Genomic DNA, 20600 nt, shown 5'->3' with positions numbered 1-20600 from the left:
AGATGCCACTGTGGAGATGGCAGTGGCATTTAGGGCTCCAGGGCACAACGCGGAGCGCAGGGTACAGCCCGCAGCATCCATCGGGATGGCAAAGTGCACCCACGGCGGGGCTGCCTTCCTCAGGGTGCTGGGGGGCTCCTGCCCTGCGCAGGCTGGTGGAGATGGAGGCTGTGGGTCCGTGCCTGTGCTGTCCCCTGGCAGAAAGGGATTGCTCTGTGGTCTGTGGGTGGGCAGGAAGGCAGTGAGATCCCCGGGTGGCAGCAGAGCTGGGCTCAGCGATGCTCAGGTCTCCGCCACCGACTGACCATGCAGGTCACATCCCTTCCCCTCCCCGAGGTGCTGTCCCCTCGGCCTGCACGTGCTTGGAGCTGGAGCCCGGGGGGCTGTGGTGGCCCGACCGTGGTGGCAGGGGGCTCCATCCACCGGTGGGGACACGCCGGGTGCGGGTGCCAGCAGCAGCACGCAGGGCCACCAACACCAGCACCGTGCGAGCTGTCCCCGGGCTCCTCGGTGGGCACGGGCTGGTGGGGGCCCATCAGGGTCCGTGGGGACGCTCGTCCTCACCCTGTCGCAGTGCCGGTGGTGGTGGCGGTCACGGTGGTGGCAGTGTCACCGGTGGTGGTGTCACCGGTGGCGGTGACGGCGGCGGCTCCTCGGGGAGGGCCGGCGGGGGAGGCGCTCGGTGGCTCCGCCATTGGCGCCGTCCGTGCCGTGGTTTCCTGCCGAAATCACATGGCTCTCGCGTTTCCATGGAGAGTGGCCGGGGTGGGCGCTGCCAAGCGCCTCTGAGCCTTCCCTGCCTGCTCCCCGTCCATGGGAGAGGAACAAAGGCGATGCGCCCAGCCAGGCCTGCTCTCGCCGCCCGCGCCGTCCCCCGCCTCTCCTGGGACATGTGAGTGCCACCCGGCCCCGTGGCAGGGGGCTCCGTGGCGGGGTCTCGCCGTCAGCTGGTCCCCGTTGGGGTGGGGACAAGGACAGGGCTCGGGGGCTCCGTCCCCGGGTCCGGACGGAGGCGCTGAGGGTGGGCTGGGGGCTCCACCGCCACCGGGCGCGTGGGCCGAGCGCTCGGGGACAAGGGGACAAGGGGACGGCGGTGACAGCGGTGACACCGGCTGCCCACGTCGGGGCGGGGGTCTGGGGCTGAGGGGACGAGGGGCTGAGGGGCTGAGGTCCCGTCCTGCCCCACGGGGCTGCGGCAGAGCCCGGTGCTGGGTCCTGGGGTGCCGGGTGCCGGCCATGGCTGGGGGCTGCTTCCTCCTCCTCCTCCTCCTCCTCCTCTGGGCAATGGAGGGAGGAATGCTCGCAGGAATTAATGAGACAGATCTGGCTTTGTTGCGGGCCCCATCCTCCTATCTCCCGGCCCTGCCAAGAAATCCTTTGGGAAGCCAAGCGCCGTTAACCCCTTCCCTGCTGCGGCACAGGGCTGGGCTGTGCCCCGGCCCCATATGGATCCGGACACGGCACCCTCGTGGCTGTCAAGGGGACCTGGCGTGTCCCACCACCCCTTATTCCCGGCCGTGGCGGCTGGTGGAGGTCCCCGAGGCTTTGCCACGTTCCCAGGGCTGGGGACAGCTCAGTGGGGTGGGAGCTGGGGTGCCCGGTGCTGTCCCCACAGCGGAGCCGAGCAGGGGCGTGGGGACCTGCGGGAGCTGACGCGTGGCTCTGGGCTGTGTCCTCGCCGTGCTCCCGAGGGGGACATCCCGACGGGGTGCCTGGAGGGACCTGGGGCCGCGTGCCCCCCAAAATGCCCTTGTGTCGGGCTCCAGCTCCGCTGGTGCAGGCTGTGACGGGCACGCTGCCATGCCCCGCAACGGAGAACCAGGTTTTGGGGCCCCAGTAAGGGCAGGGCAGTTGTCCCCGCCGTCCCCAGGGGGGACATGGAGCGGTGGAGCCCCAGCTTGGTGTGGGTGGAGGCCGCTGCAGGGCTGCTCCCACCGCCCATCTCCCCGGCTTGTGCTTTGGGGCTATTTATAGGGCTGCCGTTTATATCTGCGCTATTTCTGCCCCGCATGGGGAAGGCGCGAGGAAGTGACGGAGAGGGCTCCAGCCTGCTCTGCCCAACCCACCGGGGACGATTCTGTCACCAGCATTGTCACCCCCTGCCCCCTCCCCGGGTCTCCCCCATGTCCACCAGCTCGGGTGGCAGCAGCTCCTTCCGCAGCCCCTTGCCGTGCCCGTGCTGTCCCCAGGAAGGGGCTGAAATATCTCCTCCATCACCTCGGCCTTTGTCTAATTGCTGCTGGTGCCAGCGGGGGACCCCGCTCCCTGGGCAGGTGGCCTCGGAGCTGGCTCCTCTGTCACACACTGCGGTGGTGCTGGGGGCAGCAGGGAGCCGCCTGGGGATGTCCCCGTGTTTGGTGCAGCTTCCTCGGCCTGCCAGGACCCAGCCCGTGGCCGTGCCTCCACTGCTTGGGATTTAAGGCTGCGTCTGGATGCCCCCGCACCCTTGAGGGGGTGACATTTACCCCGTGGCTCTTGCCATGGCCTGATCCAGGGGATCTCCCATCTCGATCCCTGCACCTTGCGTTTGGAGACACCTCGTTTGGGATGGGGGAGGCTCGGGGCGGCTCTCCATGCCCAGCAGAGGAGCAGACAGAGGGGACACCCCACGGAAATCATCCGTGCGGGGTGCCGTACCCACATCCCGGGGGTCTTTTGGTGGTCTCCCAGCGGGTGCTGTGCCTTCGCTGCCTGCGTTACCAGCCGCCCACCCTCCGCAGGGAGTCGGCGTTGAGCTTTAATGAGGACAAACGAGCTGGCACGGGCCGGGGCTGCGGGCGCGCTGCCTGGGCGTGTGCCGGGCACCAGCCCCATGCGGCTGCCAGTGAGGCCGTGCAGGAGGTCGGCCTCGATGATGCTGCAGCCTCCCTGCTCCGTGGGGAGCTCCGTGGGGGTGAAGGGTGCCGCGTGGTCTCCTGGTGCATCCTTTTCGGGGGGTCTGCAGGGCCGGGGGAGATGGGGGGATCTCGCCGCGCCTCGGTGTTGGGCTCTGCTCCGTGCCCGTGTCACCGGAGAGGAGGCTGCGGGCAGGAGGGTGACAAGACATTTCTGTTGCCAGCTCCCTGGCGTGGAGGCCTTCCCCTGCAGCAAGCACCAGGATGTTTTCGGCAGGCTGCTGGGGGAAACATCCCCCAAATGCCACCTCCCCGCAATTCTGTGTGGCACGAGGGTGGCAGGGGGCACCGGTGGTGCCCCAGTGCTGTGAGCACCCCGTAAAGGCTCTGCCCTGATGCTTTTCATCCTGAACCTTGCCTGACCTCCCTCTAAAAGCAGCAGCAAACAGGAAGGGAGCCGGGGAGGGAGGCGTCTCTTCCTGCCGTGGTGACGGCAGCCTTTTCCAGCCGGGATGGGGCCGGGCTGCTCCAGCCTCCTCCTTCGGAGCTGGGGCTACGGCCAGACAAAGGCCAGGACCCAGGCAGGGACCTGTGGCCCCAAAGTGGGTCACATCTGTGCCACGGGCAGGCTGCAGGGTCCCCTTGCTGTGGGGATGCTCTCCAGGGACAGAGACTCGGGTTCCTCTTGCCCTTAGGCTCAGCACTGCTCCGCAAAGGACTTTTCCCTGTCCTTGCACCTCTCCTGCCCCTTGGGACCTGGAGACCCGTGGGAACGTAGCCTGTTCTGGCTCACCGTTCATGCCCTGCTGATTTTAGTGCCGAATTCCTACACGGAGTGAAGCGCCTGGGGAGAAACCCCAAGTTGTTACGGGTACCACAGCCATGCCCTTTGGTCCCCACGTGGGAATTGCACCCAGCATCTTTCCAGAGCCCTGCAAGGAGCTCCTTGCTGAAGCCAGCTTCTCCGAGACACGGGCTAGGAAAGCCTGGGCCGGGAAATCCTTTCCCCTGGCAGCTGCTGAGTGTGGTGTCCGCATAGGGCGCACCGCGGGCATGCTGTGGGACACCCACAGATAGCTTCAAAATTAAACAAAACAAAACAAAGCAAACAGAACAGCCATCCAGGAGAGAGCAGCAGCGACGTGCGCGCTACGCCGGGCTTATCGAAGGGGCCCCTTCCCCGCGGAGGGGACGGACGGACGGACGGACAGGCGGACGTCCTCCCTTCCCCGGACCTTGAGTCACGGCCGGGGGCCGCGGCAGGGCCGTGATGTCAGCCCGTGGGCAGGGGAAGCGTGGGAGGGGACAGCCAAACGGGGCAGCCCTCGCCGCGGCCCCGCGCACCCCAGCGGCATGAGAGGCAGCCCCACGCCGCCGCCCGCAGCGCCCCGCCGGACGGGGGACGCATCCCACCATGAACGGCAAGCAGAAAGGTACCGAGCGCCCGCCGAGGGCTTGGCGGAGCTTTCGCCCAGCTCTCAAATCACCTGGGGAGCCTTGAGCCTCCCAGACACCAAAACGTGGCCGGAGAGGGGCGAGGGGGACGTGGCTCAGGGCTTGGGTTGTGAGCGTCTTTCTGGGTTGGGGAGGTTTAGGATAAGGTGCTCCGTGCCGTGGGGAGGAGATGTGGGGTTGGGGGGACTCTGGCTCCCCATAGGCCTGGCCAAAGCGGTGGCCCCGCAGAGAGCTCAGAGCTGATGTGCAGCAGATGTGGTGCTCGGGAGCTCGAGTGTCCCCACCGCTAACTTGGGGGGTGGCGAGATGGGGGGGGCCCTGAGGTTTGCAGGGCGATGTGGCCGGGCTTTTGGGGTCTTTTTTGGGTGAGGCACTGCACCCTGCTTGCCCCGGGGAGGAGAGCTGTCCCTGCTGGGGTAGCAGGGATGGGTGTCTGTGACCTGAGGGGTGGCTGTCACGACATGTGGTATCGTGATAGGTACGTGGTGGTCTAGGACCTGCCAGCCCCCCAGCAGGGGGGTCCTGGGGCTCCTTCCCTACACAGGGACCACATTTCCCTGGCAGGATTTGGTGGGGAGCTGCTGGTGCCCAACACGGCACCCTGGAGGGGAGCAGGTTGGGGTGAAGGAGGCATTTGGGACCTTCACAAGGTTCTGCCAACCCCACCAGCATCCTTCCAGCGGCACTCGGGGATCAGAGCCCCGTGAGCTCTGCTCAGTGCCTCCGAGAAGGCTCGCAGCCCTCTCCAGAGCAGGAGCAGGGGCTGGTGCCCCTTGGAGGGGCCACGTCCCCATTTGGGGGGCACAGAGGCAATCTACAGCCCCTCCACCTCCAAAGAGACAGGGATCCTGCTGGGCGCTTGGTCTGTGCCCTGTCCTCCTGCAGGGGATCCAGCTTGCCCGGTGCAGCCACCTTCACCGGGTGGCCCAGGGCCACAGCTCAGATACCCCAGGAAACACCTTGTGCGTCGGGGACACCCGTGGGTGCCAATCTGGGGCTTGCACCCCCCTCGAGGAGCCCGTGGGTGCCCCGGGATGTCACCGTGTCCCCCCCGCAGTGAGCCCTGCCCTTCCTTGGGGACGCTCCGAGGGGTAAATAAGCACTTCCTCCAATTCTTCCCATTCGCAGCTCCTTCCCTTTCCTGCCTCCCTCCCGCTCAAGGAGCCGGCCAGCGAGGGCGGACGCCGGCTCCGCGCTCAGGGCTCTGCGGGTGCCAGCGGGGTCTGCGGCTCCGGCGGGGGGCTGTGACCCGTAGCACCGGGATTTTCTCTCCCAGCTGAGTCCCAGGGGGGCTACGGTGCCGCTCACGGTTTCTGACTCATCCCGCTCCCAAAGCTGATCCCCGCCTTGGCGTGCCACGGGCTGGGCTGGGGACAGGCGGGGAAGGGGCCCCGGAGAGGCAGAGCGTGGAGGAGGTCAGAGCAGAGGCGGCTCCCAGGCCCTGCGCTGAGCCCCGGATGCTCCCATCCTCCGAGCTGGGGCGGGAAGGAGGAGGCAGAGCGTGGCCAAACGCTGTCCCGAGCCGGAAAGGGGCTGGCGGGGGGCCGGGGCGTGCGTGTGGGTTCAGGCAGCAGGGACGCAGCTGTGCAAACAAGGGCGCAGTGGCTGGAGTGGAGGGAACGGCGCCAAACTCCCGCGTTTGCAGGCTCCAAAGGTTTTCCCTGCGGTGCACCCTGCTAGCAAGGGCGAGCTCGCCCCAAGGTGCCCTTGCTGGGGTGCCCTGCAGTGCCCGGGGAGGTGGGTGCACCCCGCTGGTGCTCCAGCCTGGCTGTGGGTGCCAGCCCTGGGGGTTCAGGGGGACGGAGGGCGCCGCGCTGGCCACCTTTGGGTGCGATGTGTCCGGACGTGGCGGTGGGGCTGGGGGGCTCGGAAGGAGCCAGTTTGTGTTCCTGGGGCGTCTCGAGCTCCCGCGCGGTGTTGATAAACTCGAAAGAGCGACCTGAGGCTGGTGTCTGAGTGTCAGAAACAGAAACCAGCTGGGACCAACCCAGCCGGTTGGACTGCCCCCTCGGTGCGCCGCCGGAGGAAGCTGGTAGCAGCATTCTTGGTGTCCGAATCATCTGGAGAACACCAGGCACCGGGACGGGGGCTGGCGAGCCCGCGGGGAGGGCTCCGGCGCTCCCCGCCGCCCTCGGCACGGCTGGCAGCACCCCGATCCTCGGCCCTGCCGGCCGCCTCCGCGGGCAGGGCTGGACAGAACGACAGGGGCAGACAGACAGACGGACGGACGGACGGACAGACGGACAGGCTCCCGGGCTGGTGCTCCGTGGCAGGGGAGAGCTGAGGGCGCTCCGCGACTCGGGCACGGCGGCGAGGTGCGAAAGCTTCGTCAGGAGGCGGCTTCGTTAGCGCTGTAATTAGGGGCAGGGGGCGGGGGCTTTGTGGGGCTGGCAGGGCTCCGTGGGGCCGCTCAGCTTCGGGGCTCGTTCACACAGGGCTTGTGCAGCGGGCTCGGCTGGTGGCGGGGACACGAGCGGGTCGGTGTCCCCTTGGTGCTGCTCTCCCTGCGCTGAGGGGGCTCCAGAACACCGTGGGCAAGATGCCGGGGCCAGCTGCCCCTTCCGTGCCCCGGGCTCTGCTCTGCGCCGCCGGTACCAGGTACCTCTTATCTCGGTAATGTCAGGAATGCACCGTGCTGGGGCTTCCCCTGCTCCGCGGGAGGAGTGTGCCAGGAACAGACCCCCCCGTGCCCAGCTCGACGCCTGCCTGCGCCAGGCGTGAGCATCCGCTGTGGTCAGGGGGAGGATGGGGTTTGTGGGGCATCCCCCTCCTGGCTGTGGGGTACTGCGTGGGGTGCTGGAGGTGCTGGGAGAAGTCCCTGGGATCTTGCAATGCGGGGAGAGCGTTGGGATGGGATGAGGACACCGGTCCCTCGGTTGGGGCACAGGGACGTGGTGCTGTCAGTGGCCACAGCTTGTGGCAGCGCTCCTGGTCCTGATGCTCGAAGGCAGGAGCACGTCCCAGCTGCTTGAGGCTCCTTGAGGGATTTGGAGAGATGTCAGGCGTCACTCCATCCTGGGGAGTTGTGCTGCTGAAAGGCATTGTCCCTGTGACACCCCCAGCATCCTTCCCCCGTGCAGTACCCGCACACCCCGGTGCCCGATGCCCCTCCCGAGAGCCCCCACGCTGTGGGCAGCAGCAGTGCCACAGGCCTTGCTCGCTCAGTGGGGAGCAGATTAAACAGCCCTGCAGAGGGTAATCTGCCCGGGCCCTGCAGGGATTACAGCTCCTCCTAATGAGCTTAATTGGGACAGTGTTGTCCTGGCGACTGCAGGGACCGGCACCAAGGTAACGCCAAGGCTGCGGGACCCGCAGAGCCACTCGGCTTGGACCGAGCAGCGAGGGGGGGACGTGGATCTCCTGCCTCCCGTCTCTGCTCGCCCTGGGAGCTGAGAACACCCCGGCTCACCCTGGTGCTGGAGGAGGTTGGGGCATGGCTTTGCGGCAGCCGAGCAGGTGCGTGGGGACGTTGAGGCCGGGCTGCAGGGCTCTGCGGCACCGGGGGAGGCTTTGCCTGGCCGTGGAGGTGCCCCAGGCCCAGGCTGGTGACACCGGGCTCCCCAGCCTCTGCTTGAGGACTGTCTGTGGTTGTTTACCTCCAGCAGTGGCCAGGGACGCAGCGATGCTCTCCACGGTGCAGGGTGGCAGCGGGGTCCAGGCCCTGGTGCTCAAAAATCTGCTTCACCCTGCCCTAGGCGCGCATCTGGCATTGTCCTGGGGACAGGAGGCAGTTTTGGGGCTTCTGCGGTGGCTGCAGGGACTTCCCAGGGTCCCAGGAGGGGCAGGGAATGGCTCTGCCTTTCCTTTCCCGATGCAGAGCTCCTGGAAAGGGCCGGGGAGTTTCCAAAGCACTTTGTTGTCCGTGGGTTTCCATCCTGCTCGCCGGAGCGAGAGGAAGTCAGCATGGAGACGGCAAAGGGCCGGGCAGCAGGGTCCGGCCCCGCGCCCTTCCTGCCCCACTGGCGAGGTGGCTGGGGTGGCTGGGGGACAGAGGGACACCTCTGGGGACCAACTGGGGCTCAGGAGGCTGGCCGTGATGTTGGGCACTGGGCATCAGCCTCTTCCCGTGGCTCGCACGGGGCCGTGCGGGGACATATCCAGGTGCTGTGGCCACCCTGCTGCATGGGTGCCACCGCTGTCCCTGCTTCAGTGGCACCCTGCCTGCGTGCACTGCTGCTGCTCAACCCGCTGTCTCGTGCCCCGCAGGGAGGCCCTCCAGGTCGCACTCGACAATGTCGCTGTCTGCGCGCCCGCAGCGCCGAGTCCTCGTCGCCAAGATCAATAGGAGCCAGTCGTTCGCCGGAGTGAACTCGACAGCCGACCGGCCCTTCAGGTAGGAGAAGGGTGCTGGCGCTGCGAGGGATGGGGACAGGGACGGGGACAGCACTGGTGGCAGGGCCCGAGGTGCTGCCCCTTCCTGCTGCACCTCCTGCAGGGACCCTCGTGGTACCCAGGGGATGTTGCGCCGGGGGCTGTGGGGAGCATTGAGGCCAGGTGGGACCCTGAGTCCGTCCCCAACCTTCATCTGTCCCCATCCCAGCCGGGAGGAAGGGCCCTGCTGTTGGAGCGCGGCGGGGGCAGGCAGATCACGATGGTCCTCAGGAAGTCCTCGAGGGTTTCCCTGTGACCATCCCGTCATGTTTAATGCCTGCGGTGAAGGAGCTGGTGTGGTTTGGAAGCTTTGTGTCTCGACCGCCTCGACGTCCTGTGGCTGCGAGTTTCTCTGTTTGAGTGCCGGCGTGACTCAGGGCTTCCTCTGGGTCATTGCAAACCCATTGCTGGAAGGTTTTCCTGGCTGCTCCATCAGCTCTGCTGTGAGGAGCGGTGAGCAGAAGGTCCCTGCTTCACCTCTCTGCTGCTGGTGATTTTATGGGACCTATCGTATGGTTCCCCCTTGGCCGAACCTCACGTCAAGGGGAACCACCCCAGGTGCTGCTCAGCCCTGCACCCTCTGCTCCTTTCCCAGCTCCTCGCGGGGAGGGAGCTGCGGGTGCGTCTCGGGACAGGCATGCCGTGGGTTTGGGCTGTGGCATTTTAATGCTTTTGATCCCATTTCCATGCTCCTTACCTCCCAGTGCACCCAGCACCTCCCAGCCAGGACAGACAGCCGGGTGGCGGGGGGAAGGAGTGCCGAGAGCGAGCCAGGCTCCAGCAGCACCTCCAGGAGCCTTGCCAGGCTGTGGGCACCACAGCGGGGTGGGCACAGGGCTGGGCAGAGCTTCCCCACGGCTAGGAGCAGACCTCCAGCCCTGCTCAGCTCTTGTCCCGAGGAGCTGCTCCCCTTCTGCAGGATGCTCCTGTCTGGAGCCTCCGAGCCTTTTTGTGGGGCTCCAGCTGCTGGCCACCAGCACGCCTCTCTGGATCTGGGGGTGCTGGAGTGGCAAGCAAGCGATGGGGAGACGCTCATGGCGCCCAGGGCCCTGGAGGATGGGAATGAGGAGGGATGGCCGTGGAAAACAAGCACTTGCCCGTCATGCTGGCTTGATACGAGGCCAAGACATTCTCTTTCCCCTACCAATGTTTCGGGGAAGTTTTTTGGCCGCTCCTCCGAGGAGCTGCACAGGATGGGAGGTCCGGCCCGGGACGGCGCTGGTGGCACGGCCACGCTGGAGGGCGGAAGGGAAGATCCGGCCCTGGCGCTGCTGGAGGGGCCGGAGAGCGCCTGTTGCACAAGGCAGGAAGGGCGGTGTTGGGGTGGCAGGAGAGATGTCCCTGCTCCCTGTGGCTGTGCCGATGAGGGGGTGACAGGCTCCTCGTCCCCACGTTGCTCCCGTGCTGATACTGGCTGCGGTCCCTCTCTGTAACCCCACAGTGGCAACCTGGGGTGCTGACGAGAGCTTGGTGACCCTCTGGGGGATGGCCAGGGCTGGAGATGCCCCCATAGCTACTCCAGTAGCACAGCTTAGCTCCAGGAGGTGTAAATTTGCCTTTGCTCCCCCTAAAAGGAGCCTGGAACCCCACAGAGGCATCCCCATGGCCAGCATTTCCAACCCCTCTGAGATGGGGTTAGCTCCCCGCTGTCCTCCACCATGAGCTAAGCAGATGTTTCCTTGTCCTCCATGTCCACTTTGGGGTGGCCAAATACATCCAGGGGCCATTCTCCCTCCTCGTTCTCCCACCTGCCTTGGCAGTGAGGTCTGGCAGGGCTTCACGGGGAGGCTGAGCGGGCACAGGACCGACCTCGGTGCCTGTGGACCGCGCATCCCAGCTGGCCGCTCTGCAGCAGGGGCGCATGAAGCGCTTCTCCTCCCTGCGTGCGGGGTGCCCGAGCTCCCCACCAAACATCTGCATGGCTCCTTTTGGCCCCGCTGCTTCCTCCAGCAGCCAGGAGGATGCTGTGGGCGCGGGGTGGGAGCCGTCGGGGCGCGGGCGCGTGGGGCAGGCGGCCCCGCAGCCCTGCACAGCCCCGTCTCGCCCGGCCCCGCTGGCCGGTTAGACTGGCTGCCAGCGAGTCGTGGGAGAGGCAGGCAGGTCCGGACGGAGCTCCCGGGACCTGGCCTCTTTTCCAGAGCTCCCTGTCGCGAGACAGAGGGTGCCCAGGGGGACCCCGGCGCTGCGGGCTCACCCTGACCGCGCCGGCTCTGCCTGCCTGTCTCGCCAGGAACCTCTCGCCCTTCACGCCCACCGTCTCCCGCAAGACTGGCTCCAGGGTCAGTAGGATGTTCTCAATGTCCCACAAATCCCCGCCACCCAAGGTGCCTCAGCCCAACCGCCTGGACGAGGTGTACGAAGCGCTCAAGAAGGGCTTGACGTAAGTGCTGGGCCCCCCCACGGCCGGGTGGTTGGAGTCAGGGAGCCCCCACGGGTGTCCGTGGGCCCCCCGAATCAAGCTGGGTGTGGGTTTGGGGTGGCAGCCACCCAGCAGGGACACGCCAGCTCTCCTGCTCCTGCACAAGGATTGTGTGGGGAATGGGAGTGTGAGTCCCAGAGCATGAGGGATGCAGTGGCATCACCTCCCTGAGACCATCCCCATCTGGGGTGTGCCCAGTGCTGCAGCAGTGCCCCTGCTCACATCCCACACAGAAGCTCACGTGGGCTCCCTTGCTGGGGTGGGGAACGGAGAGTGGGGCTTGGTGGTGTGGTTCCAGACTGACCCCATGGTGCTGGTGTCCCCAGAGCCTACCTGGAGGTGCACCAGCTGGAACTGGAGAAGCTCAGCACCCAGATCCGCGAGTCCAAGAGGAATTCGCGCCTGGTGAGTGACGCTGGGAAGCCTCACGGGGTTGTGGTCACAGCTGGGACTCTGTTTAGCTGTGCCCCAGCGCCCAGCCTGCTTCTGTGGGGACATCAGGGGCCAGCCCGGGCTCTGGTGTCGGGCTGCACGGGGCTCCTGTCCTGCTGCCATGCACTCTCCAGCCCTGGCTGGGTGCTGCATGTCCATGCTGACATGCTATGGGTGACGGGTGCGCCGTGTGCCAGGGCTCTTTGGGTGGGCAGAGCTGGCTTTGTGCTGCGTCTTATCCCTCTCCTCTCTCCTCCAGGGCTTCCTCTACGATCTGGATAAGGTAAGCGGGAGTGGTGCCCCGTCCCCTTGCCTCCCCACATCCCAGTGCCAGGGATGTGCCGCTGCCAGCCCCTTCCCTGCTTGTGCTCCCCCTTCTACTGCCCTCCTTCCCCTGGGTGGCCGGGACTGGGGCTCTGTGGCAGGGTGGCAGGGGACATAACAGAGACCGCTGGTGGCTTGTAGCCCTCTTCTTGGGACATGTCCTAGCTGCAGCACGAGCACAGAGCAGGACTGTGTCCAGTCCAGCTCCTCTTGGGGAGCCTCTCACACCATCTCCTCTGTTTTTCCAGCAAGTGAAGTCAATTGAGCGCTTCCTGCGTCGCCTGGAGTTTCATGCTAGCAAGGTAGGAGATGGGGAGCGGGTTGGGCTTTGGGCTTTTGGCCTCCGTGTGGCACAGGGACTGGGAGACCTCCTCAAGAAGCCGCTATCTCTGCCTGCTGCTTGTCCCCCTGCCCCTCACGGCACCTCTGGCCTGTCCTTGCAGATCGACGAGCTCTACGAAGCCTACTGCATCCAGCGGCGGCTCCGCGATGGGGCCCACAACATGGTCAAGGCTTACAGCACGGGCTCGCCGGGCAGCCGAGAGGCACGCGAGAGCCTGGCTGAGGCCAGCAAAGGCTACAAGGAGTACACGGAGGTCAGGCAGCAGGCACTGGGTGGGCTGGGAGGGTGCCAACACCATGGGCTGTGGGTGACGGGAGCTCTGTCCCTTGTCCCCAGAACATGTGCCTGCTGGAGAGCGAGCTGGAGAGCCAGCTGGGCGAGTTCCATGTCCGGATGAAAGGTAACTCGTCCCTCCACAGCCCCGGCCCTACGCCCTCACATCTTGTCCTGACGTCCCTCTGCCTTCTCTTGCAGGGCTGGCAGGTTTCGCCCGGCTCTGCGCTGGTGACCAGTACGAGGTGCGTGGGGCTCTGGGCTTACGGACGGGGATCTGCTCTCCTCCCTCCCTGCGGTCCTCGCTGTGCCTGGGGGACATGGGTGGGCTTTGTCCTGGGTGCCGGTGCCCCCATCCCCATGTCTCTGCTCTTTCCCCAGATCTTCATGAAGTACGGGCGGCAGCGGTGGAAGCTGCGGGGGCGCATCGAGGTGAACAGCAAGCAGGTGTGGGACAGCGAGGAGATGGTTTTCTTGCCTCTCATCACCGAGTTCCTCTCCATCAAGGTATGGGGCCCTGCAGGGAGGGCAACACCGGGACCTGGTGGGGGACCAGGACCTCACCCAAATCCAGCCCATGCTGGGGATGGAGGGTGCTGTCTGGTGGTGGTGGCATCCTGGCAGCATCAGGGGTGCTGCGTGCACAGCTGCCAGTGGGCTCATCTCATCCTCTCCTCCTCCTCCTTCTCCAGGTGACGGAGCTTAAGAGCCTGGCCAACCACGTGGTGGTGGGCAATGTGTCCTGTGAGACCAAGGACCTCTTTGCAGCTCTCCCCCAAGTGGTGGCTGTGGATATCAACGACTTGGGTACCCTCAAACTCAGCCTGGAGGTGACCTGGAAGTGAGTACCCCAGCAGGCTTTGCTGGTAGCGCGTGGCAGGGCTGGGGACCCACAGCTGGCCTGCCTTGAGCTTTCACCCATCCCAAAACCTGGCTGCAATTCTGGAAAGCCACACCTGGGCTGAAGAGCACGCTGGTGTGATGTCCAACACCCTCCCGCTCACTGCAGAGCAGGGTTGAGACCTCCTGGCTTAGGAAGCTCCCCTCACCTCCCTGCTCTCCTCCGCAGCCCCTTCGACAAGGATGACCAGCCCTCGGCAGCCAGCAGCGTCAACAAGGCCTCCACGGTGAACAAGCGCTTCTCCACTTACAACCAGAGCCCTCCTGACACGCCGTCCCTGCGGGAGCAGGCTTTCTACGTAAGTGCAAGGCCACGCGGAGCTGCCTGTGGCTGGGGCGAGGTGGCCCTCGGTGGGATCTGCTTTGTTGAGTCGAGCTTGCCAGGAGAAGTCCCGATGGGTGGCACAGCTTGGGGACAAGGGCAGGCAGACCTGCCCCGGAGCTCTGCTCCATCCGTCCCACCACGGCCCCCGGCACCGGCCCTCCAACCCTCACAGCTCCTCTTCTCTCTGCCCAAGAGCCCGGCGCGGGCAGCCGACAAGCACGGCTGGTCCTTGTTGGACATCTTTCGGGAGACACTCTTGGAGAAGCTGTCTCGGAGCTGCTCCTGCGGCGACGTCTCCTCGGTCGAGCTCAGGAGATGGCCGCGGCCGGGCCGCGTAAGTGCGAGGGCTGGTGCCGGCCTGTAGCGTAGCCCAGTGGCGTGGCCGTCCTGTCCTGCCGTAGCGTAGCCGCTCCTCGTCTCCTACTCGCCCGTGAGCAGAAGGCCTTGGCCGTGTCCTGCTGGTGGCCGTGCTGTGCCGTGCCGTGGCGGTGCCGACGCGGCGCTAAGGTGGCGCGGTGCTGGCGTGGCGCTAGCGTGAGGTTGGCTGGGGTGATGCCGGTGCGACGTTGTTGACATTGCCATGATGTCATCGTGGTGTCATGACATCATCATGATATCATCGTGATGGCGGTGCTGCCCCCTGTGGGCTGGTGGCGGGGCTGTTGCTCTCCTTGCAGCTGAGGCCTCCCCATGGTGTCGCGCCCGCCGCGCTGGGTGCCGCTGGCTGGAAGGGGCAGCAGCGCGCCGAGGGGCGCCCCTTGCATGGCCTCGGCGCCTCCTGACACCTCCTCGTCCCCTCCACAGAACATGCTGCGGCGCCAGGAGGAGCTGGAGAACGGCACGGCCTGGTCCATCTCCTCCGAGTCCTCGGACGACTCCTCCAGCCCCCAGCTGTCGGGCAGCGCCCGCCACGCCGCCAAGCCCATCGTGCAGCCCGAGGTGCAGGCCTCGGCCCCCGCCATCGAGATCTCCTTCTCCCAGCAGCAAGAGGAGGCCGGGGCTGGCGGCGGTGTCCCCGCTGGGCCAGCTCTGCCGGGGCACCCGGAGGAGCAGGGCGGCCGCAAGAAGGACCCAGTGGCCAACGGGCACGTGCCCTATGCCCGGACTCTCAGCCACATCAGTGAAGCCAGCGTGGACGCGAGCATGGAAGCCAAGGCTGCGGAGAGCCCGTGGGAGCCCTCTCCCAGCCCAGAGGACCCCGGTGCGGGCGAGCCAGATGCGGACTCCCTCCCTGGCGCCTCAAATTCGGTGCCAGAGGGCTGGGCAGGGCAGGACAGTGGCCCCGAGGCCAAGCCCCGCGCTGTGGTGGCGTGGGCTGAGACTTGCGAGACGGAGGCCGAGCCGGTGGCAAGCCCGGCACCCAGCCCGGCACCGGCACCGGAGGTTTGCGGCAGTGAGGTCCCCGCGCCGGCCGCGGTGCTGGCACAAGCCCCCGCCGAGGAGGAGCCCGTCCTCACCCCACACTTGGCCGCCAGCCCCCCAGCAGTCCCACGGGTGAAGGCCGTGGACTCAGGGCTGGAGGAGGCCATCAACCTCCTGGCCTCAGCGCTGGATGACTATCGGGGGCAGTTCCCAGAGCTGCAGCCACTGGAACGGGAGCTCAAACACCTGGAGGAGATCCTGCTGGTGAGGAGGCTCGGAAGGAGGCCACAAGAGTGGTTGGGGACAAGGGGCAAGGGTGGTGGGGCCATCCCTGATGGTAGCGACCATGGACAAGGGTGGTGGGGCCATAATTGATTGTAGTGACCAGGGATGAGGGTGGTGGGGTCACTTTGGCTGCCTTGCCAAGACCTGTCCGTGCCATCTTTTCCTCCACAGCACAAGCAGGGTGTGTTCCTCAGCCGGGCCTCGAGCATCAGCCTCACGGTGGAGCACGCTCTAGAGAGCTTCAGCTTCCTCAACACCTCGGACATGGAGGACTCAGAGGGCTCCGAGGAGGATGCTCTCCAGGACGAGAGGTGGGCAGCAGGGGGCTCACAGAATGGGGCCTGGGGCAGGGTGAGGCCCTGGGGCAGCAGGGATGGGGGTGCCCAGTTCTGGTGGGGTGCCTCCCTGCCCCAGCACATCTCAGTGGGTCCATCTCAGCTGGGGACAGTCCCAGCTCATAAAAGAGAAGGATCTGGCCCTGCTGGGGACACCCCATGTCTCCATGGGGACTGGGTGCCCTGTGCTCCTGGGACTGACTCCTTTGTCCAGTCCTGAGCAGCTGTGTTACTGTAGGTCCTACAAAAACTGCCCAGTGTTGCCCCTGCAGCAGCGGGTGAGGATGGGCTGGATCCAGGCTCCCTGCACTGACCTTGCTCGGTCTCTCCCCGCTTTGCAGGAGGGCCAGCAGAGCCCGGCGTGTGAGCAGGGCCCCCAGCGCCGGTGAGGTGGGAGCAGACGACACCGGGACGTGCAGTGGCTCTGACGGCAGTGCCGACCCCATGAGCACCGGCAACGAGTTCCTGGATAAGGCCCTGGTGCTTCACCTCCACAACTGCAACCGCCTGCTGCTGGTGAGAACAGGGGCTGGGGCACGGCGGTGGGGCTGGCCATGGCTCCCTGCAGCTTCTGGCCCCAATAAACCCCCCTGAGATGTCTCGCTGTGCTGGGGTCTGGGCGTCTGCGCTCCGACCCTAAGGTCCTCGGCGTGCCTGTGCCTTGCAGAAGCTGGGCACCTTCGGGCCCCTGCGGTGCCACGAGATGTACGCCCTGGACAGGCTGCTGCGGGAGGCGCAGGTGCTGGAGATCGTGTGCCAGCTGACGGAGGAGCGACTGGAAGCAGCCACCTCTGCTGCCGGAGGTAAAGGCGGCGCGGGGCTGGGAGGGCAGGAGGTGGCAGCCCCCCACCAGAGGAGGCTTGACAGCGCCTGTCCCCGCAGTGGTGCAGTTCTCCACGCGGAAGGACGGGGTGCTGCCCCTTTGGGACCGCTGCGTGGAGCTGCCCAACGTCTACACCTGCCCCGTGGAGCGGTTCCTGCAGGTGCTCAGCGCCCAGTACGCAGCGCCCATCAACGAGAGGCACCCAGGGCTGGCTGATGCAGGTGAGCCCGTGGGATTTGGGGAGGGAGCTGCCGGCACTACAAGGTGCCTGCGACTGCTGCACAGCCTGACCCCGTCCCTGCCCTGCAGTGTGTGTGAAGCTGGTGGAGGATGTGCTGAACCGGCGGCTGCCCCGGCGGCCCGGCGGCACCCAAGGCGAGCAGGTCACCATCTTCCAGTACTGGAGCCACTTTGAGTCCCTTGGCGCCCTGGTGCTCGACACCTACGTGATGGAGCTGGCGGAGGAAGGTGGGTGCCCTCCTGCCCTCTCAAAACCCTGGCTTGGGGTTCCCAGCCCTGTTTATGGGGTGCCAGAGGCCATGCTGTAGGGTGTGCAGCACCTCCACATGCCACGAGCCATCACCCAGACGCTCCCCCATTGCTGGGGTGGACCCAACCCATTACTGGTGCACAGCCCCCTCCCACGCTGCCTCCCTGGGCACCCTCTGGACCTTACAGGTCCGCAGCATCGCAGCTCGGTGCCCCAGCAGCAGGGCACTGCCCCTGGTCACCCTGTGTGAGGTCCCTGTGCCTGCTGTGGGTGCAGGCTGAGCATGGGGAGGGAGGCAGGGGCGAGCGGGCTGGCGGTGCTCACCCGGCCGTCCCCGCAGTGCTGCTGGCGCAGAACCTCAACTCGGACGACCAGGACGTGGTGCTTCGGGCGCTGAAGCGCGTGCCCGAGGGCCGCCTGAAGAAGGAAGGGCTGAAGGCGCTGAGCCTGCTCCTCGTGGAGGGCAACAGCAAGGTGGTGAGCGCCGTGTCGGCCCAGCTCCGCAGCCTGGCGGAAAACCCCCGCTTTCGCCAGCGGGTACGTCGCGGCCGGGAGGGGAGGAGGTGGGCTCCAGGGACGCTGCCCCGAGCGGTGGCGCTGACCCTTTGCTCTACCCCAGGCCCTGGTGTGCTACCTGGACCAGCTGGAGGATGAGGAGGTGCAGACACGCGTGGCCGGGTGCGCGGCGCTGGGCTGCCTCAAGGTGAGAGGGGTGTGGGGAGCAGCAGCAGAGCTCGTGGGTCATTCATTTTCAAAGCTGGGCTGGCCACGGGGTGGATGAAGAGGAATCTACGTGCCCAGGGCAGCCCAGCAGTGCCCCAGTGGTCTCTGCACGCCCTCTTGCTGCTGGGAGAAAGGAGCTGGTGGTGCCCAAAACTTGCCAGAGAACCAGGCAGGGGCACTGGGAAGGAAAAAGGGAAAGGACACAGTCAAGGGATTTTGCTTCCCAGGGCTGGGCTGGAGGAAGGAGAGCTCCATGGGGACTTGGGGACTTGCCTTGCCAGCCTGGGTCCTGCCATGGGGACCTGGGAACCTGTGCTGCCTTCCCCTCTGGTCCATGTCCACGTGGATGGTGCTGCCAGCAGTGCTCAGCCCTTTGCCCCTCTCCCGCAGGCCAAGGAGAGCATCGAGCAGCTGGTTTACCTGTGCCAAACCGACAAGGAGCCCGTGCGGGAGGCAGCCAAGCAGAGCCTGATGCTGTGCGGTGAGTGTCCTGTGGCACCCCTGCTCCCTCCACGCTCACGGCTCCCTCCATGCCCCCAAGGGGCACCTCCAAGCCCCACGCTGCCCGCAGGAGAAGGCAACCTGCGCTGGTCCCTGCCTACCCCACGCTCTGGCTCATGGTGCCCCAAGCTCTGCGGGGCGAGAGCAGGCTGGCGGTGGGCAGCGAGGGCCAGGAGTCTTGCGGCCACAAGTGCTAAGCGTGGTTATTATTTATTATTTGCTAGATGGCACTGAGAGAACCATCTGAGTGGGTTTCTAGGCCTCCAGGTCGCGGCAGCTGCTGCACAGGTTGGGACACGTGAGCCGTCCTCGTCCCCCAAGTCCCCGCTCCTGCCGCTTTGCTCACGAATGTCTCCGTCTTAGAGCCTGTCAGCCGTGTCACGTTTTGGAGTCTGTGTGTCTTGGTTGTCCGTAGCGCCCACCCCCGTGGCACCGCCGGCACACGTAGGTGCCCCGTGTCCTGTGTCCCAGCAGACTGTCCACGTCACCAGCTCCTGCTGGGGCTGGCCGCTGTGTGCAGATTTGTGTGCGGGGCTGCCCGGCAAAGATCCCCGAGCCGGCTTGTGGTGTGGACGTGTGCATCCCTGTGTTTATGTGGGGGTCCTGGCGAGCCCTCGGGGGTCCCCGTGTGAGTGCATGCAGATGTGCACAGCTATTTGGGGTGCTGTTTGGCACAGCCCCGAGCCCTGGCTGTCCGCGAGCATGTGGGGCCAGCAGCCAGTGCTCCTGGAGCCGAGCTGTGGGTGATCCCTGCCCCGTGTGGGCATGGGCATGGCAGGCAGGTGAAGAACAGGACTTGCAGCATCAGAATCGGGGGCTCTGGGGGCTTTTAGAGCCTGATCCTGGCTGGGACCTGTCCAAGGAGAACAGGAAAAGTCTCTGCTCTGTGTCTGAACCACACTGGCTCAGCTCTGCCGGGCACTAGCCACATTTTCCTTAAAGGCCGGGGAGGGCAGATGGGGACAAGCCATGTCCAGAGCTTCTGCAGTTTGCTTTGCTTCACTGACCACAGCGTGTGCTTGCAGGGGAAGATGGCAAATCAGCCCACCGGCGGCTGGAGGAGACCCTGGACAGCCTCCCGAGGATCTTCGCGCCAGCCAGCATGGCCAGTACAGCTTTCTGAGACGCCGCACGAAGCCACCCGCCACCCCTCGAGGCCAAAGGCACCGCTGGGCTACCTGGGCTTGCACGGACTGGGCCCAGCCGGGAGCCAGCAGCCCCCAGCTCGCGGCAGCACAGCGCAGTATTACCCCCGCCGGCAGCTGGCCGTGGCTGCACACTGCCTTACGGAGCACCGCTTCCCCTGCCCCCAAAACGCTGGCCGTGCGGGGTGCCACGTAGGCACCCCCAGGCGAGGAAGGAGGGGGGGGGCTCGCCGCACGTCCCACCCTTCGATTGCTATTTAAAATACACGAGGAAACCGCCCTTCCTGCCCCGGCAGGGAGACGTACTGGATTTCTCTGCCTCCTGCCTTCCCGTCGCGCGAGGGCACGTGCCCTCTCCCGGGAGGAGCTGCACTTTGGAAACGACGCCGTTTCTTTCCAGGAGTCGCCTGGGCTGTGGGGACTGCTGCCCTTCGCCGCCTGGAAGTCCCCAGGACTTAAATAAAAATGAAAGATGAGATATTAATATATTCTGCTGGCGTTTCTTCTTTCCAGCTCCACGTGCTCCTGTCCCTCTCCCCGGTGGCGGCTGCAGGGAGCGTAGCGAGGTAACGGCCCCAGCCCAGAGCCCTTCCTGCCCTGCTGGGAAGCGCTGTGGAGGGCAGGGGCAGGAGGAGTGACAGAGGGACAGACGGATGGACGGACAGAAGCTGCCACCTTTTTTTTTTTTTTTTTGGTTTTATTTTATTTTTTATTTACAGATTTTTGCAGAAAAACGAAAGCAAAAAATCCTTTTCTATAATGTCTCTATAAATCTATATATAATGTAATTACAGAGAATGACTAATTTTGATTTTAAACCAGAAATAAAAACAAACCTTTAATGAGCCGTGGTGTCGCTGCGTGGGTGTTTCTCCGGCCCCGATGCCACGGGGCAGTGAGAGCTACTGCCGGGCCGGGAGGGATTTCGGGGGATGATTGGGATTTCTGCCCACTCCCACGGTGTGCCGTGCCGTCCTGCCCTCCAGGGATCCCGTCACGGTGGTGATTTAAACACTGCTTCCAGTGTCATCTTTGCAAACACACCTTGGTTCAGCTGTCTGTCAGGGGATTGCTTCTGGGCCGGCTCAGCTGGGTGTTTCTCCAGTGTTTGGCAAGCTGAGGATTGACGCTGGCCTTTGGCCTCACCCAGAGGAGGGCAGGCGTCTCTTTTCAAGCAGCGGAAAGAGTTTCCACACTGCCTGAGCTTTGCAGGAGTTCCCGAGATGCTGCAAAACCTTGGCTGCTGGGCATGGGAACCAG

The 20600-nt window shown here is 65.6% G+C and overlaps 1 protein-coding gene across 3 annotated transcripts; it reads left to right on the top strand.

Moving 5' to 3' along the window:
* The first annotated feature begins 746 nt into the window (after positions 1-746).
* On the top strand, positions 747-20019 carry RIPOR1 (RHO family interacting cell polarization regulator 1). Of its 3 annotated transcripts, XM_032195845.1 has the most exons (23): positions 747-892; positions 8496-8622; positions 10891-11040; positions 11406-11484; positions 11771-11794; positions 12084-12137; positions 12279-12431; positions 12515-12578; positions 12653-12696; positions 12833-12958; positions 13144-13292; positions 13521-13650; positions 14481-15302; positions 15495-15634; positions 16000-16174; positions 16326-16461; positions 16541-16702; positions 16791-16949; positions 17312-17508; positions 17591-17674; positions 18085-18175; positions 18420-18483; positions 19221-19271. In XM_032195845.1, the coding sequence occupies exons 1-22, from the start codon at positions 814-816 to the stop codon at positions 18440-18442; spliced, it is 3168 nt and encodes a 1055-aa protein (XP_032051736.1). In that variant the 5' UTR covers positions 747-813; the 3' UTR covers positions 18443-18483; positions 19221-19271. The 3 variants fall into 3 exon arrangements, with proteins under 3 accessions (XP_032051736.1, XP_032051734.1, XP_032051735.1); XM_032195843.1 differs by lacking the exon at positions 18420-18483 and having other exon boundaries at positions 19221-20019; XM_032195844.1 differs by lacking the exons at positions 747-892; positions 18420-18483 and adding an exon at positions 4246-4267 and having other exon boundaries at positions 19221-20019.
* Positions 20020-20600: the final 581 nt, after the last annotated feature.

The sequence above is a fragment of the Aythya fuligula genome, chromosome 12 (genome assembly GCF_009819795.1).
Source record: "Aythya fuligula isolate bAytFul2 chromosome 12, bAytFul2.pri, whole genome shotgun sequence".
Taxonomy (NCBI): Eukaryota; Metazoa; Chordata; class Aves; order Anseriformes; family Anatidae; genus Aythya; species Aythya fuligula.
Note: the sequence above shows the minus strand (reverse complement) of the source record. Positions and strands in the feature narration are given on the sequence as shown.